This window comes from Balaenoptera borealis (assembly GCF_965194805.1).
Source record: "Balaenoptera borealis genome assembly, chromosome: 13".
In the NCBI taxonomy this organism is placed as follows: domain Eukaryota; kingdom Metazoa; phylum Chordata; class Mammalia; order Artiodactyla; family Balaenopteridae; genus Balaenoptera; species Balaenoptera borealis.
The window spans coordinates 6616853-6634950 of NC_138870.1; the positions used below are offsets into that span (position 1 = coordinate 6616853).

Here is an 18098-nt window from a genome sequence, read left to right on the forward strand (position 1 = left end):
CAGATTAATACGAGAGACTAGAAGAGACACCAGCCCCTCAGACCCCTGCGCTGGGGCACAGGCCATGCATGTTAAGTCTTATCTGTTTTCTAAAGTGATTTTGCTTTAGGGCAAAGGCTTCCAGTTTGAAGATAAATAGATTTAGCAGGTTTCTTTCTGCACACGGGTCCTTTGGCATCTTTTTCTAGCATCGTTCTGTCACTTTCACCAGAATATTGCCGTGTAAGCACCTCTAACAGGAGTGGGAGGGCCAGGGCCTGTCTGAGGCAGTTCCCTGGTTTCTGAGTCAGCTCACAGACCCCTCGGCTCTCCCCTCGCCTGGTTGGGGGATAGGAAACACTTCATTTGCGAGAAACAAAAGCAGCCCCCTATTTTTAGGAGGATGCTGTCATGTCATCAGGCTCAAAGTGTAAGTTTGGTCGCTTCCTTTCCACCCACCAAAGAAGTTATTTTTAAAAAAAGATGGAGCAAACAGTCTGAAGAGCGTTATCACCCAGACCTTCAGGAAGAACGCGGTGGCCAGTGGTGCATGACCCCCTCCCGCCTCCCAGGGCCAACCTCCAGCTGGTGGCCCCGCAGGCGCCTGGGTCTGGGGATGGTTTCCCTGCCTTCATCTCTTTTTGGTGGTGGTGTTAGGTGGGGTTTTTTAGGGCGTGTCTCCCTATTGTCAGAAAGAAAGTAAGGGAAAGAAAAGCACAGCATACTTTTTTTTTTAAAACTACACACACACACGCACTTCCCTGGTGACGCAGTGGTTAAGAATCCACCTGCCAATGCAGGGGACACGGGTTCGACCCCTGGTCCGGGAAGATCCCACATGCTGCAGAGCAACTAAGCCCGTGTGCCACAACTGCTGAGCCTGTGCTCTAGAGCCCATGAGCCACAACTACTGAGCCCACGTGCCACAACTACTGAAGCCCGCGTGCCTAGAGCCTGTGCTCCGCAACAAGAGAAGCCACTGCAATGAGAAACCCGTGCACCGCAACGAAGAGTAGCCCCCGCTCACCACAACTAAAGAAAGCCCGCGCACAGCAACAAAGACCCAACGCAGCCAAAAATAAATAAATTAAATAAATTTTAAAAAAAAGAAAAAGTACATTGAAAACTCCACACGCAGAGTTTTTAGGGAGCAGGTTTCCATAGGGCCCTGACTTGTTTTAGCTACAGCATTCTTTTGTGAGGTTTTTGGCGGCCTCGGCGGGCCTGGAATGCCACCCTTGAGCTGGGGCAGTGGGAGTGCAGGGTGGAGGCGGGGGCTGAGGGCAGGCCTTGAGCTCTCCATGTCACATCACAACAGGGAGCTGGGGACCCTCCGCGGGGAGAGCAGATCTGGGGGCAGGCGTGTGCAAGCAGGTGGCATTGTCCTAGAGCGAGTCCCCGGCCTCCCCATGCTCTGCAGGTGCCTGGTTCCACACCTCTGGTCGCTTCCAACGACCGGTTTCTCTCTTGTTATCTAGGACTCTGGCTCATTCTGCGTATTTTTTTTTTTTAATTGGAGTATAGTTGATTTACAATGTTGTGTTAGTTTCCGGTGTACAGCAAAGTGAGTCAGTTACACACATATCTACTCTTTTTTATTTTTATTTTTTTTGGCCTCGTGGCTTATGGGATCTTAGTTCCCCGACCAGGGATTGAACCTGGGCCCTCGGCAGTGAAAGCGCCGAGTCCTAACCACTGGACCGCCAGGGAAGTCCCTCCCTAGGCCTTTTGACTTCGCCCCAATTGTGGTCGGGGGAGACAGGCCCCCAGCACCAGCAGCCCAGCAGGTGTCAGGAAAGTCAGGCAGGTGGCAGGAGAGTGACAAGCACACAGCCAGAGGGGACAGGCCTGCCTCCAGGAACCTCCCAGGACTCAGGTCCCCTGGTCACTGCGGCGTCCTTCTGATGGCCCGTGGTCCTACCTGAGGTGACCAGGAGCTGGTCTGAAGGCACATCCCAAAGAGACACAGCAGCCCCTACTCAGGGACCAGTGGCCACTGCCCCCTGAGCTCTCATAGACAGATACAAACCCTCTGCACTGGACCCCCTTCCTGGGAAAGGGCTCAGCTCTGAAGAGTTCATTCTGCTGGCAGAAGCCCAGGGCTTGGAGGGTGATGCAAGTGACATCACATAGAACACAGTCAGCGACTGACCACTTGGGCCTGGCTGGGCCCCGCGCTTCGCTGAGCGCTTTGGGCGACTGAATAATTGTCATCCCCGGGCAAAGGGCCAAGCAGGCTTCGTTCTCTGTGTCCCCTTCCCCCTCGGGCTGTGACATCAGCCTTTGCATTGACCCACAGCCCCTCTTCCAGCAGAGAGTGCCAGCTCCATCCTGGCTGCTCTTCCTGACATCATGGGGTGACCGTCCCTTGCACTTGGGCACAGACCATCTGCAGGGCAACCCACAGGCCAGGCTGGCCATGCAGCTGACCCTTCAGGAAACCTGAAGGACCCAGGGGGTGTCTTTTCTCCAGCGGGCCACAGCTTTCAAAGCAGAGAACAAATGCATCATCAGGCAGAGAAGCGAGGGAAGAAAGAAACTTTGCAACGTTCAGAACAGTCTCTAGTGGATCCAGAACGGCTGACAGCCTTATATGGGCCTTCTCTCCAGTTCGGGCCCTGAAGATTCAGGCCGTCAACAGTATCCATAATCCCAGGCTGCAAACAAATTGGGGAACTTCTTCTTCTTGATCCCAGGCCAGCAGCCCTTCTTAAGTCCTTGGTGACCTTCCAGAACCAGAGCCACTGAATGAGGGCATCTGGGGAGCTCCAACCAGAGGCCCAGCGTGTCCACCGCCCAGGACCATTCCCAAGATGGCGCTGATGTGGCTTCCCTGCTCTAGCTCGTGTCCGGGGACAGTTTGTTTTGTTGCTCTGTGCCCGGTTTTCCCCATCCTGACACCGGCAGGGCCTGTACACCCACCTCTCCAGGCAGACACCTACATGCTTGACAAACAGAGTTCACTGTGGCCTTATTAATGAGAACAGCCATCAGTGGGATGGACAGAGGGACTGGGAGAGAGCCATCGGGGAGCAGACTTAGGGTTCCTCGGAACCCCTGCTTGACTTATTTGGAGACAGTAAACTGTTCTCAGCAAGTGGAGGCCAGAGGCTCTGCCAGATTTTATTCTGCACAACGAACGGGTGTGGGGAGCACTGTTTGCAAGATGGGATGGGGGTGATGACGGGAGGCTGATGTGTCCCCTGCCTTCCCGAGGCCGAGAGCTCCAATAAACAGGTGAAAAAGAAGGCTTTTGTGTAAAGGACGCGGCAGATGCTACTGCTTCACTAGAAGCTTTTTTTTTTTTTTTTTTTTTTTTTTTTTTGGACTAGGCCTATAATGTCAGCCTGAAAAAGGCAGAATAAACAGCCCTTAAGCAAATGAATACAGTAATCCCAGAGAAGGCTCCGTGACAAATAACTTTTTCCATGAGTCAGACCGAAGGCTAACATCCACTTGTTTCATAAAGGGGAATGCTTTGTCATTTATCACCATCAGCCTCTGCTCACAAGCTCGGGGTGTAGACCAGGCGGAGCCTGTCCAAGGGGAAGCCCTGGATGGCCCTTTGAAGCGGCAGCCCTCACCCTGCCGTGGATTGAAGGCTTCTGGGCTTGCTGCTTATCGCTGGGCCGCCCTATGGCTTGACGGCTGCTGTCAAAAATCCCCATAAACAGCCGCCAGGGAATTGCTCCTCTTCATCCCCAACTGGATGGAGAGAGTGAAGCCAAGACACCCCAGACCTCGCCGCCGTCCGAGCAAGATTTAAAAGCAAGACCCTTGGTCCTAAAATCTTCATCTGCTGAGCCCAAGATTGAATATTTAATACCAACCCACAGGCCCATTAGGAGAATGTTCTCTCTGTGGGGGAAGTGCTTTTTCCTTTAGTGGCTCTCTGTTGCCGCCAACCTGACTCCTCTGCCTTGTGCCAGGGTCGCCTGGCCAGGCTGGGATCTGGACGGAGAGAAAACGCGTCTGTGTGATCAGCCCCACTCAACGCTATTTTATGCGCTTGTAAATCCTTCTGATCTCTCGATACCCCCTGTTTATTCAGCCCCTGCGGTGGAGCTCAAAGGAGGGACCTCATCCTTTGTTGTCTTGCCCCAGTGGGGAGAGATGAGGAGACGGGGAGAAACGGGGTCTGTGTTACTGCCCCCGCTCACCGGGGTCCCCAGGTCAGAGCCCGGACCCGAAAGCGCTGCCACTTCTGTGGTGCCCGTGTGTGGGCGGGGCGGGCCTGCCTCCCCAGGTCCAGCCTGTGGCCCCGTGGAGTGGACGACCTAGGAGGATGGGACTTGACTCCAGGACAAGCTGCGTTTGTCCCCTTGCCCAGTCTGGGCCGGGCGTGCACGGGAACAATACCCATATTCATCGGGGTTTGCCAGCAAGGCCACGTGACCTGACATCACGACAGATGCGGGGAGGGGACGGGCAGAGGACAAACACTGCCTTGTGTGCGCCCCTCGCTGTGCTGCCGGAGAGTCTCAGCCACGGGCCCCCTGCGAGGTTTGCTGCCTACACAGCTCCGGCCCGGGAGGAGGGTACGGATGTGGGACGGTGAAATCACTGTGACACCTGCCGGGGTTCTCATCTCAGTGTCCTGCTGTGTATTGTGGGGAAGCATCCCTACTTTAGGGAGGTCTCCCTGCTCCCAGGGAGAGGACAGCAGGGAGGGAGCAACACGTCTGTGAAACTCGGCGTCACAATCGTGATTATTCACAATTGTCGTCCATCCTTCGTATTGTGAAGATTGACAGTAGCTGATTGTACGTCAACTGTACCTTAATAAAAAGATTAAAAATTTTTTAAATTAAAGTTAGAAAGATTAGCAGTAGCTAGCACTTGTTGTGGACATTTGGAGCATATGGCCTAATCGTCACAGCAATCCTTGCGGTGGGCATTTTTCCTGTCCCCAGTTTGCAGATGGAAGACAGTTACACAGAGAGATAAGTGGCCTTCCCAGGGTCACAGAGCCGGCTTTCAAACCCAGGCATTTGGGGCTCTCGACGTGTGACAGGAGGCCCCTCCCAGCAGTGGGCAGAACATGCCGACATGCCAGGGATGCCTAAGACTTCTTTGCCAGTTTTCCCGTGGGGCCGGGGGCGGTGGGGGGGGGGTGTGGAGGAGGAAGCCGGGGAAGGCGGTGCTCACTGCAGGTCAGCTGTGCTTCTCAAGAATATAACTGCACGATGGGCCCCTCTGGGCATTCCCTGGGGGAGTGTGGAATGACTAGGGCCAGGGCTGTGTCCCACTGTGTTCCCCTGTCCCAGGCTAGAGTTGTGGAACCCACAGCCCTTCACCACCCCTTCTCCACTGGACACCCCAGCTGAGTGCTTAGAAACCTTGTCACTCACCTTCCCTCTGGTGAGGAGGATCCTTTCCACTCTTCACCTGGTGTAACTGCATTGCAGCTGTAAGATCTCACTGGTGTGCTGTAAGGGATCTTCTGAAATTTTCTAGCAACCAACTTTTCATTTTACTAATAAGGAAATAAGGAAATTGTGATCTTACCCAAGATCACGCAGCAGTTAGTAGCAGAGTTGGGACCAGAACAAGGGTCTTCTGACACCCAGGCTGTTCTTTGCACTAGAGCAGGGCTCCCGTGCCCTCGGATGTCACTAACGGTGCAGGCCTGGCTGCCACCAGCCAGCAGGGCGGGGAGGCGTCCCCTCTGGGAATGTGGCAGAGCTGGCCCGCCCAGAGCGTGGGCGTCTGCGTGTGCACAGCCCGTTCCTGCTGAAGCCTTGCTCTCCTGGCCTCTTGTGTCAGGGAGACGCCAGCAGGAGGTTTGTCACAGCCTCAGGAAGTTAGCCCGAGTTTGGAGAGTCTAATTTAACTGGCAGGGGTGGGTGCATCCAGCTGGAGACAGCTGACAGACTGCACCGGTCTGTCCTGAGTAGAATCTGGGGCTCCCGTGGATGTTCTCTGTTCTAGGGCGGGGGTAATGGGCACCTTCCAGGAGGGCTGAGGGTAAGGTGGGAATGGGGGCTTGATGGCTGGGTCCCAGAGGAGAGACAGGCGGGAGGGGGCTGTTTGGGGGATGGGACTCTTGTTCCCTGAGACGGGGGTGGAGGGGCAGTAAGGATGCAGAGGGGGAACGGGATCAGGAAGCACCTACACCCCCCCCCCCCCCCCCCCGCTCACAGCTCCTTATCCTGTCCTCTGCCCTGTCCCCTCAGGAGTTTACATTCTGATTGGAGCCGGCGCCCTCATGATGCTGGTGGGCTTCCTGGGCTGCTGTGGGGCTGTGCAGGAGTCCCAGTGCATGCTGGGATTGGTGAGTGTCCCCTCTGTGCCCACAGACCCTGCTCTCCCAGGTCCCCCACCCAAGATCCCATAGACCAGGGGACGGGACGGGGCAGAGCGGGTGCCCAGGACCCTGAGCCATCTCGTTGCCCCGTGATGACACGCTGCTCCTCTTCCTTTCTGGAACCTCTGTCTTATCACTTCCCTTAGGCAACTAAATGCCAGGACTTTGTTTTTCCCCTTTTCGAGGACCACGTTTGCTTTTTTTCCCTGAATCCACAGGTACCTTCGCCTCCCCTTCTTGTTTCAAAATTTGTTACCATTTTCCTCAAACTCCGGATTGTATTCACCTCCTTCTTTCCTCAAATCTCTGTGGTTTTTGTGAGCAGGTGAGGGTATTTTATCACTGACTCTTCGTTGACACCTTAGAAATATCAGTTCTGGGGTCTGTGCCACTCTCTCCTCCTGCGGCTTTCCCCTGCTGGCCTTGGCTGAGCGCTGGCAGTTCTGTGGACCTCTTCCCGCCCCTTCCAGCCATCCCTTCCCGCCCCCAGATGCTTGTTCCGGCCGGCCGGCCGGGACTGTGCCTCACCCCAGCCCTTTCCCTTCCAGTTCTTTGGCTTCCTCTTGGTGATATTTGCCATTGAAATAGCTGCGGCCATCTGGGGATACTCCCACAAGGATGAGGTAGGTTTTTCCCGTAAGGTCTCTTGGGAGTTGGGGGATGGGATGATGGCGGTGGAAGGGTGTCCCAGCTGGTCCCTTGCGTCGGCCTTTGGCCTTCAGCCATCAGACGTGCCCCTGACAGGAGCTCCCCAGGGAAGGGGATGCAAGTGTTCACACTACCCTGTGCGGGTGAGTGCCGGCCACCGCTTCCCGTGCCCTGGGCGGCGCTGGCACGGAGTGGGTGTTCGGGCAGTATTGTTGGGTCAGTGTGTCTGCCCCTCCCACCTCAGCAGCCCTCCCCTCAACTTCTCTGGAACACGACTTAGGGAAAAATGACTTTGTCTGGCCAGGGAAAAATGGCTTTGTCTGGCCCGGACCCACCCCCCCACCCCCCGCTCCCTCCCCTCATCTCTAAATACGTGCCACCACCAGCCAAGAGCTGTACCCCGCTCGCTGGGGGGTCCAGAGATGCGTGGGCAGTGGTCCCCACTTCAGGGAGCTTTGACACCTAATGTGGGAGAAAGACATGCATTTGACTAGTGTCACAGAAGTCATTTATAATCAGAAGCCCCGTGGGATTTGAAAAACGGCGTGGGGAAGGGGACTCTCTTCTGGCTTCATGGAGAGAGAGGGGTGTTGACCTAAACCCAGAAGGAGAGAGAGGATTTCAGGAGGAAAGCTGGTGGAGGCTGGGCCTTCCCGGCAAAGAAAGGGTCTGAGCACAGCTGAGGGTGGGCTCAGTCAGGGGCCAGGGTGGGCTGCATCAGAACAGTGTTTCAGGAAGGGCTGTCTTGTCGTGTTTAGCAGGAGGGGCAAAAGAAGAGAGACATTGGATACAGGCATTCTTAAACCCGGGTGCACCCAGGTGCAGAAGCATAACGATACTTCCTCCGTATTATAACGTAATAGCTAGTCCTTATCCCCTGTTTGCACCAGACACTGTGCTACAGGCTTAATGCAATATCACCTTTAAATCCTCACCATAACCTCTGTGGTGGGGACTATTATAATCTCCATTCTACGTACGCAGAAACTCATGTACAGAGAGGTTTGGTAATTTGCCAAAAGTCACCCAGTCTCTGAGTGAAGAGAAAAAGAAGGAAGCCTGAAAAACTAGCCGAATCAGGAGTAGGATTTTTGTTTTTAGTTCCTTAGATTGAGGCAATTTAATTTTGTTTCTAGGTAGAAGGGAAAGAGCCAAGTGGGGCTGAAGGGACCAACCAAAGGTGCAAAAAGAAGGGGAAATGGCTGGAGCGGTTCCTAGAGGATGTGGGAGGAGATGAGGGGGGACCCCGGAGGCCCCGAGGTGGGGAGGTCCTAGACCAGTGGCTTGTCTGCTCCAGGAATTTGTGGCTGCACGTGAATAAGACGGAACAGGTGACGTTTTCTCATAAAGAAGCCATCTCTGCTCCTCTCTTGTCTGTGCTTCCCAGGTGATCAAGGAAGTCCAGAAATTTTACAGAGACACCTACAACAAGCTGAAAAACAAGGACGAGCCCCAGCGGGAGACGCTGAAAGCCATCCACTACGCGGTACACCGGCTTCGCTAAGACGCTGCCCTTCTCCTTGCCTTTCTTCAGAACGCGTGTGCATCTCTATTTCAGTCCTCTTTATTTATCTCTCCCACCCCCATCCCTGTCTTTCCCTCTGCAGCTGGACTGTTGTGGTTTGGCTGGGGGAGTGGAACAATTTATCTCAGACATCTGCCCCAAAAAGGACACACTCGAGAACCTCACGATGAAGGTAAGCTTACGCGCAAGACCCTTGTGCCCGGCCCAGCTGCTCTGGGCAAATCCTGCCAAAGTGGACTTGCATTCAGCCCCCTTGTTCTGGGAGGACAGCATCCCAGTGCTTTCTAAACACCTCTTCCCCCTGGGAAGGACCCAAGGTGGCCATCTCCTTTCTCCCCTGCCCTGGGCCTCTGTTTCCTCAAGGGCAGCAAAACAAAGGCCAAGGAAATAACAAAGTGTTCTAGCTCCCTGCAACGACTGGGCCCTCCAGCCATTGTGCATGGGCAATGCTCCCAGGCCTGGACTCCTGCTTTATAGACTTGTGAGCAGCTCATGATTGTGAGCTAGAGCGAATGTCCAAACTTCAGAATAATAGGAGGTAACCCTATGGCCAGATAAGACATGGACCCCAAAGCAAGGGCTCATCCCTCTTCCTTCCCTGATTTCTTGCCCAAATTTTGGGGACCCACCTCCCGTCTCTCTCCTGGTTCTCCTTTCCATCCACCAGCCAGTCCCCAGCCCTTGCTCTGGGACCACCAGCGTTCCGGGTATGAGATGGGTGCCGTGGGGGGGAGGGGGGAGCCTGAAGCAGGACCGTGTGTGACCTGGGTCTTGGTTTGCCCCCCCAAGTCCTGCCCTGAGGCCATCGAAGAGGTCTTCCAAAACAAATTCCACATCATCGGCGCCGTGGGCATCGGGATCGCCGTGGTGATGGTGAGTGCCGGGGGCATCGGGAGGGAATCTTAGTAATTACGATTGATTAAGCCCTTGCTGTGGCCAGGCACTGTTTTAACTAATCAACTGATTTATCGACTAATTTAAGCCTCGCCATATCCACGAAGTGGGAACTATTCGTATTGCCATTTTACAGACTCGGGCCCGGAGAGACAGAGAGGTTGAGTACATTGATCAAAGTCTCTGGGGTCAGGAGTGAAGCATCTGGGATTTGAACTCACTGTGTCTCCAGAATCCATTCCCATAACCATTAAGGTGCAGGGATAAATGTAAGGTGATTCCACTGTGTCTGGTCCACGGACCACACTTGGAACAGCAAGGATGTAGATCACCCAGACCTGTTAGTGATCCCGGGATAATCTTAAGAACATGTTTTCACCGTGCACCTGCTTTTCTTTGCCCCACGAAAGTAGTTCAGTAAAAGCAACATGGGTGAACTGTCTCACCTCCCACTACGGTCAGAAAGACACCCAAAGGTGGACAACCAGAAGGAGACTGAAAGCTTCCAACAATCTACTCTCATGTCAGGAGCCCCCAGAAGCCACCAGGGGCCAACCAGGTTCCCTGGGGTCACCGGTCTTCCCCCACGAGGGAGTGATGAGACTCTGTAGGGGACACGGCCCTCCTCTGTCCCTTACAAAAACTCCCCCAGAGAGAGAATCGCTTCCTGTCTTAGTGGTAATTGACACCCCTCCTCTGCATCTAGGAAAGGCTTGAAGCAGCTTTCAGTAAAAGGCATGACAATACCTTTAAAACTAGAATAGAAAACACAGACATACACAGAGAGGGAAGTGAAAGTATTGGCCTGTAGACACTACGGGAATAGCTGGCATTGGAGCATTCAGTTTAAGAATGCTCACCTTGAGAGTTCCCAGGGAGCTGGCTTGTGCGGCCTGCAGTGGCCGATGGCTGCAGACTCAGAATCCCCCCCGGTCAGCAGCCCCTCCACTGTCTTACTTACATTTCTCCTGCTTCACACCCTTTACCTCATTTGGCCTCGTGGGCACCTTCTCCTTGTCATTTGTAGCGGCCAGCATGTCTCCTGTCTTCCCCTCTCCCTCCGCCTTCCCGCAGCAAAGCCACGTAATTCCTCACACCCCTTCCTGTCTTCCAGATATTTGGCATGATCTTCAGCATGATCCTGTGCTGTGCCATTCGCAGGAACCGAGAGATGGTCTAGAGTCAGCGCTGCAGCCGTGAGCAGGAAAGTTCACCCCTGAAGACTGTTGGTTATTTTCTCGGGGTTCTGTGTTTTGTTTTGTTTGTTTTTTTTGGTTTTCTTTGCCACTAACTTTAGTATTCATTCTGCATTTCTAAACAAAAAAGTTATTCTACGTTTGTGTTTTTAATGCTTTATTCAATATTGATATTTGTAGTTATTTGGGGATTTGGGTTTGCTCCGGTTTATTTTTTTTTGGTCATTTGTTTTTGCTTATTATGTTAAGCAGAAATCCTGCAATGAAAGGTACTATATTTGCTAGACTCTAGGCAAAAGATATTGTATATAAAAGAGATTTTTGTGTGTGTCTTTAAATAGATAAAAAATGTCTATCAAGTTTAATCAGGTTGTAACTTATGTTAAAGACAATTTGATACATAATAAAAGATGATGACAACATCCCAAACTGGTTCTGGGGTTTTGCTTCCCTAAATTTTTTTTAGAGCTACTTATTTTTTTCAAATGTTTTTCACCTGCTCTTTGCTCTGTGCGTACATGAGAAGTAGGTTGGTCTCCCTACTTTACTAGTGAAGAAATCAGGGCATGGAGGGATGAAGGGATTTTGATCCAAGATCTCACCGTTGTTCACACATCAACACTGGAGCCTAGCCCGGGACTCTTCCTTGCAGCAATGTGATGTGTCTTGAGGATACAGTAGTAAACATGAGCTCCCCGATGGCCCAGACTTTGTTTTATTCCCTGCTATACCCTCAGCACCTAGCACCTGTTGCCTGGTGCATGGTAGCTACTCAAGATTTGTTGGTTGAATAAATGAGGGTATACTCATCAGGGTTTAAACAGAAGCAGAATATTGAATACTTTTTTTACAGGGATTTGACCTTACACAATCGCTGGAGCTGGTTAAGCAGTCTCTATAAGACTATGATCTTTGCTTCTGACGTTGGAACTTGACGCCACGGGCAGAGAGTCAGGGAGGACAGATGGATGTAACGTGGGCGAGATCGAGAACGTGGAGCCCACGAGGACAGACAGATCCGCATCTGTTCTTGTTCTTGATGATGGTAGTGTGGGTCCTGCAGAGGCCAGGACCCGATGCGGTGGACCCGAACACACACCGGCTGGGATGTGGAGAACCTGAGTAAGCCAGCAAAGCAGCAGCAATTCGTGTGAGCCGCGGAATGCCTGCTGCTCTGTTTCCACCTACGGCTGTGCTCCATGCTAACCAGAAAGGAGCAGGAAGAGACATGCTGGGGGCTGTCAATCACCCTCACCAAGCCACCATGCGGGAGACAGTCTTCACTCAGAAAGTCTACAATCTAGTAAGCGGTTCAGAGCATCAAGCCAGCAATTACGACAGAGTGAGAGAAACACCACAAGAGGGGAAGTACAGAAGCGTAGGAAACCTGTTTCTTTTTTCCACTCCTTGATTCAGTTTGGGCTCTTTCTCAAAATTAAAAAAAGAGAACCAAAATGGCCCTGAACGCCATTACATTAAAAAATCAGAACACCAATGTTCACAGCAGCGTTATTCACGAGAGGCAAAAGGTGACAACCCAAAAATGTCCATCAGCAGATGAAGGGATAAACAAAATGTGGTAGATCCATACAACAGAATACAGTAAGTCCCCTACATACGAACCTTCAAGTTGCAAACTTTCAAAGATGCGAACTTGCCATCGCATGTCCAATCACCTAAGTTAGTTCGCCTGTCTGGCGTACATTGTCACGTGCGTGCATCCTCTACAAGTGGTTGTGCTTTTGTGTACTTTGTACAGTACTGTATAGAGTACAGTAGTACAGTATTTTTATTTCAAGCCCAGGATGTCCGGAAGCAAGTGTAAAAGCAGCGGTATGTAGCCGATTGTGTTAGTTGGGTACCTAGGCTAACTTTGTTGGACATACGAACAAATTGGACTTACAAATGTCATCTCGGAGTGGACGTGTATTATTTCGCCTCAAAAAGAAATGAAATTCCAACACATGCTATAACACGGATGAGCCTTGAAGACATTATGCCAAGCAAAATAAGCCAGACACAAAAGAACAAATACTGGACGATCCCAATTATATGAGGTACCTAGAATAGGTAAATTCATAGACAGTAAGTAGATTGGCGGTAACCAGGGGCTGGGGAAAGGAGAATGGGGAGTTATTGTATAATGAGTGCAGAGTTTCCGTTTGAGATAAAGAAAAAGGCGTGGAAGTAGATAGTGATGATGGCTGCACAACATTGTGAAATGTACTCAGTGCCAGCGAACTGTACACCTAAAGATGGTTAAAATGGTAAGTTGTATGCTAGGTTTATTCTACCACAATTAAAAAAAAAAAGCCAAGCTGCGTTAGCATCCTTGGGTCTCTCTGCTGTTCTGTGGCCTCAGTCCCTTACTAATTTGAGCACTCGAAGGCTAACTACTATTTCAGTTGTGGAAATAACAGGTCAATCGTTTGTTTTCTCTCACAGTGAATGAGACTGTCTTAATTCACGGCATCACAATCCCTGATGAGTGGTAATATCCACCCTGGGGACTTCCCTGGCCGTCCAGTGGTTTGGACTCTGTGCTTCCACTGCAGGGGCCACAAGCTCAATACCTGGTCAGGGAACCAAGATCCCGCATGCCAAAAAAAAAAAGGTAATATCCACCCTGCTCGTGACTGCCAGCTCCCTCTAGGAAAAGCAGGTCCCATGTACACACTTCCCAGTCCTGGCTTCTTTGCTGGAGAGAGTGGAGTCAGCAAAACAGATTGCTTCTACGTAAACTGAGGAATACCTCAGAGTTATGCCCTGTCTTTCCGTTTGTCATAAATGATGGACCACCTGGCTAGCTTCAGCGAAAGCGAACAGTTTATTAAGAACACAGGTAGTAGGGGCTTCCCTGGTGGCGCAGTGGTTGAGAGTCTGCCTGCCGATGCAGGGGACACGGGTTCGAGCCCTGGTCTGGGAAGATCCCACATGCCGCGGAGCAACTGGGCCCGTGAGCCACAACTACCGAGCCTGCGCGTCTGGAGCCTGTGCTCTGCCACAAGAGAGGCCGCGATAGTGAGAGGCCCGCGCACCGCGATGAAGAGTGGCCCCCGCTCGCCGCAACTAGAGAAAGCCCTCGCACAGAAATGAAGACCCAACACAGCCAAAAATAAATTAATTAATAAATTAGTTAATTAATTTTAAAAAAAAAAGAACACAGGTAGTATCTCATGGAACCCAAACATGGAAACACAGTTAAGCTGTAGGAGATCCTAGAACCACGGACCGGGCACTCCTGCAGCTCTCCGCTTCTGGGTGCTGTGTTTTGCTCTCCAAAGACACCAATTGTGTCTGCTACTTAGTCTACGAGGCGTGGAAAGAGAGCAGGTGTTCAGCTCCCAGGCTTACACAGAGACAACCTCCACCAGCCCCACTCGAAGTTTTTAGGAGAGAAAGTCTGACCCAGTTGCAGTGGAATATCTACCCCTGACCAGTCAGCTGTCAGGTGGGGGCATCAGCACATGTCATAAGGACTCGGCCACCCTCGGACCTGCGGGCCGGGCCCAGGACCGGGAGGGGAGGGATCGTGAGAGCTGGGAGGCACCCGGGAAGCAGCCAGCTGGTCCGCGCTCGCCGCCCTCCGTCCAGCCGGGACGAGCTTGCCCTGACTGCTGGCCACCAGGACCTGGGGAAGCTCTGCAGCAGAGGGGAAACCAAGATGGCCCAGAGCTCTCAGGACCTGGGGGGCTTTGGGAGCAAAGGCCTTCAGGAAGTTTTAGGTTACAAAAGGGCAATAGACAGCCAATAGCAACAATAGCTGTGGGTCCAGAAAGAATCTCCTTGAGCAAAAGAGGATATAGCTGGTATGTTGGCCTCTTGGTTCAACTGTGAAATGCAGCCCAAGGGCAACAAATATGAATAGAGACAGCTGGATAGTAAAAGGTTATTACTTCACCTGGTGCCCTTCGATGACAGAAAGTGCTTTAAAATCCCCACACTCCTGGCACTCTCCTCACAAGGGCCCACCTCTCCACATCCTTCATCCTCCAGAGTAGCGTCAAGTGGTGCAAGGGTGGAGCCAAGACCCCCCCCTGTATCTCAGCACTTGTTCCAGGCCTCTGTTGTTTCCCTACCCCCGGGAAGGAGGTTTTAACTAGTGCATTAGGACGCTCCAGGGGTACAGTGAATCTTTATTTCACTGACAGGCTAGAGCATCTTATGAGCTTCTTGGGCACAAGATGGAAAAGTATGAGTGCACTTAAACAGCACAAGTAGGCAGATCCATAGCTGGGTGAATCCCACCCCCATACAAGGGCAGAGGGCCCCACTGGGGAGCTACAGGGCCCCGCTTTGCCCTACCTTGGTCAATGTTGTTAATGATAACTTGGAATATTATTAAACACTGTAGGTTTCACAAAGCTCTGAGAACTATCCAGTAACTTGGGTAACAAATTATAGTTCAAAGAGATCTCAGGGTCTAGAATAATGGATTATAACACCCAAAGGATATATCTTAACAGGAATAAATAATCAGTAAATGAGATCAAGCAATCAGTATAATACGTTTAGCAGAGTTCCTGATCCTTACACTTCAAGGAGCTGAGTAAGTTAAGCACACGTTTGGCTGGTTGGATAATAGTGTTTATCCCCCATATGTTAAGTCCAGAGGCCACCACAGGTGTTGATTTAGTAGCAAGGCACTGTCAACAGTGGCATCGCTGTGATTCTCTTGGCTTGTCCCCCATGGTCACAAGGTAGCTGCCACAACTCCAAACATCTCTACATTCACAGCAGGAAGTAGGGGAGGAGAGCAAATGCTCCATACAACTACCGTTTCTATCTAAAATGCAAAAGCTTCTCCCAACACACTGGAAGCCAACTTCCATTTGTGAGTCATTAGCCGAAATCTGACACACGGGTACTCAGAGCTATAAAGGAAGCTGAGAACATGAGTATCTAGTTCTTCCAATCTATAGTGAAAGCGGAAAAGGGGCAAATGAGATGTGAGTGTCTCGCTGGTGTTGGCTTTGGTTTGGTTTTTTGTGACCGCGCCACACGGCTTGCGGGATCTTAGTTCCCCAACCAGGCATTGAACCTGGGCCCTGGCAGTGAAAGCGCCAAGTCCTAACCACTGGACCTCCCGGGGACTCCCAGATGTGTTTTATTCCATCTTACAGCTGGAGAACTTGAGGTTCAGAGAAGTTACATATTTGTCCTAAGATCATCCAGTTAATACACTAGATACAGATTGGAATCCAGGTCTGTACTTTTTTGGTCTTATTGCACCTTTTACACAGTGGTGCCTCCCAGGATTAATATCGCAGGAGGAAATTTAACAGAAACATACTGGAACACCTTTGGATTGGAAGACCTCAATTCCATAAATACAAGATAGAAAACAATATCATTTGGAAAAAGACATGAAAATGTAGCTTATCACAAACCTAACAGAAGCCAAATCTGTGAGGTAAGGCTGTCCTGGGCTCCATCCAGAGAGGTAGGTGTCCAGATGGAGGGAGAAAATAAAGCCACGGATGCAGCAGTCAGGCCCCAGAGCAGTACGATGCCCCGGTCTGGGGCCTCCTCCAAAAGGAAGGTGGCCAACTCCAGAGACCTGGAGGGGGCAGACCTAGAACCCTGTCTTCCACGAAGAGAGTGAGGGACCAGGGGATTCGAACCTGGGCAAGGATGGGGAACCAACAACACAGCAAACTTTGTTTGCAAGTATCTAGAGAACTATAAGGTGGACCAGGGGTATATGTCGTCCCAGGGGCCACAGCGAGAGTTCGTGGGTGGAACTCACAGGCAACAGATTTTGGCATAATGCCAAGAAAACTCCCTGAAACCAGGGCTGTCTTAATAGAGCAGTGGGCCCTGGGCTATGGGGAGCGGCGGGGGAGCCGGAGAGCCTGGAGATGGGGACTTGAGGAACTCCTACATCCCTTGCATCTTAGAGATCTCATAAAGACGTAGGTCTCCCAGCGAATACTCACGAAACCAGTGCTCTCTCTATTTTTTTTTCACTTGGGGTGCAGGGGTGGGAGCAAGGGTGAGGGGAGGACCTCTGGTAAAGATTAAAGTAACAGGAATGGTGAATATTTCCATGGACAACCCCCAAAAATTTCAAAATAATGCTTTATCTCTGAGATCGTTGTGTGTTTTTTCCATATTCAGTGCCATGGTTGAGCTGTTCAAGATGTGAGCAGATAGGGTAGGGGGTCCCCAGAGGAAGAGAACCAGAAATGGTTTTCTTGACATCAGAGAAGCCGTCTTTGGCCTAAGCCATTTTGTGATCTAAGCCTGGCCACAGTGCTTGCCCTCGAACAGGTCTCAGTAATCAACGATCTTAAGGGAACAAAAACCACAGGAAAAGCAGTCAAGAAACAACAGTTCAGCCATAAAACAGGGTCCTAGTTCCTCCCCAAGGAGCGTAACAGTCTGATACATACCTCTGAACTAAGACCCCATCACAGGTGGAGATCGGAATGATGATCTTGACCTTTTTTTTTACTTTTTGGCCGCACCATGCGTCTTGCGGGATCTCAGTTCCCCAGCCAGGTATTGAACCCGGGCCACGGCAGTGAAAGCCCAGAATCCTAACCACTAGGCCACCAGGGAACTCCCAGATGTTGACCTTTTCTGACCCTAGGATTTCAATCAACTAAAGCTGGGACTCCGTCCACCTTTGCCCCAATTCTAGGCTGAATTCTCCTCAACTCAAGCCCCTTCCTGAATATGCATGGACCCTTAGCTTAAATCTTCCCCAATTTTATTGTTTGGGAAAGGACCCTGCTTTGGGAAAGACCCCCGGTGTTCTCCTTACTTGCTGCAAGTAATAAATCCTTCCTTTTCCCGCTCTTTGGCTTGGTTGAGTCTTTTGGCTCGACACCCACCAAGAAGAGAACCCATTTTTCGGGTAGCAAAGACGCAAAGAGCATCCCAACCCTTAAATAATGGGAGTTTGGGGGAGGATATTCAGCATCTCAGCAGTCACACCATGACTTCTGTGCTTCTGTGCTTCTAGTCTGGATTGTACAACAGACCTGACAGAAGTCCGAGACAGTGGCTCATCCCAGCTCTGCATATGGCATCTCTGCTTCTCTCTGATCTCACAATGAAGCTCCCTTAGCAGAAAGGATCTAGGGACTTCCCTGGTGGTCCAGTGGTAAAGAATCCACCTTCCAATACAGGGGACGCGGGTTCGATCCCTGGTCGGGGAACTAAGATCCCGCATGCCGTGGGGCAACTAAGCCTGTGCTCCATAACTACAGAGCCCACGCGCCCTGGAGCCACAACTAGAGAGAGGCCCATGCGCCACAACAAAGATCATTGCCCACGCTGCAACGAAATATCCCGCACTCCTCAGCGAAGACCCCGCGTGCCGCAACTAAGACCCGACGCAGCCCAAAAAAACGGATCTAAATGGTAGTTGGCACAATAAGAAGCATCCCTACTGGCACCTCTTGTAAGGACACTGATCCCTGGTCCCAGGGGTTATGGTGAAGGGAGCAGTGTCCACGTTCAGGATGCCCCATGGTCTCCCAAGCACAGGAAATCAGGCAAAAAGAACTTCCTTGGACACCTTTCCCGGTTAGAGCTGACT

General features: G+C 51.5%; 1 protein-coding gene across 1 annotated transcript in view; it reads left to right on the forward strand.

The window, feature by feature from the left end:
* Positions 1-10971, forward strand: part of CD9 (CD9 molecule) — a 35668-nt gene extending 24697 nt beyond the window's left edge. Inside the window, exons 3-8 of the mRNA XM_082349849.1 lie at positions 6156-6253; positions 6835-6909; positions 8322-8420; positions 8542-8631; positions 9249-9332; positions 10468-10971. Of these exons, the coding sequence (XP_082205975.1) occupies positions 6156-6253; positions 6835-6909; positions 8322-8420; positions 8542-8631; positions 9249-9332; positions 10468-10533 (512 nt within the window). The 3' untranslated portion in view covers positions 10534-10971. The remainder of the gene's footprint in view (positions 1-6155; positions 6254-6834; positions 6910-8321; positions 8421-8541; positions 8632-9248; positions 9333-10467) is intronic.
* Positions 10972-18098: the final 7127 nt, after the last annotated feature.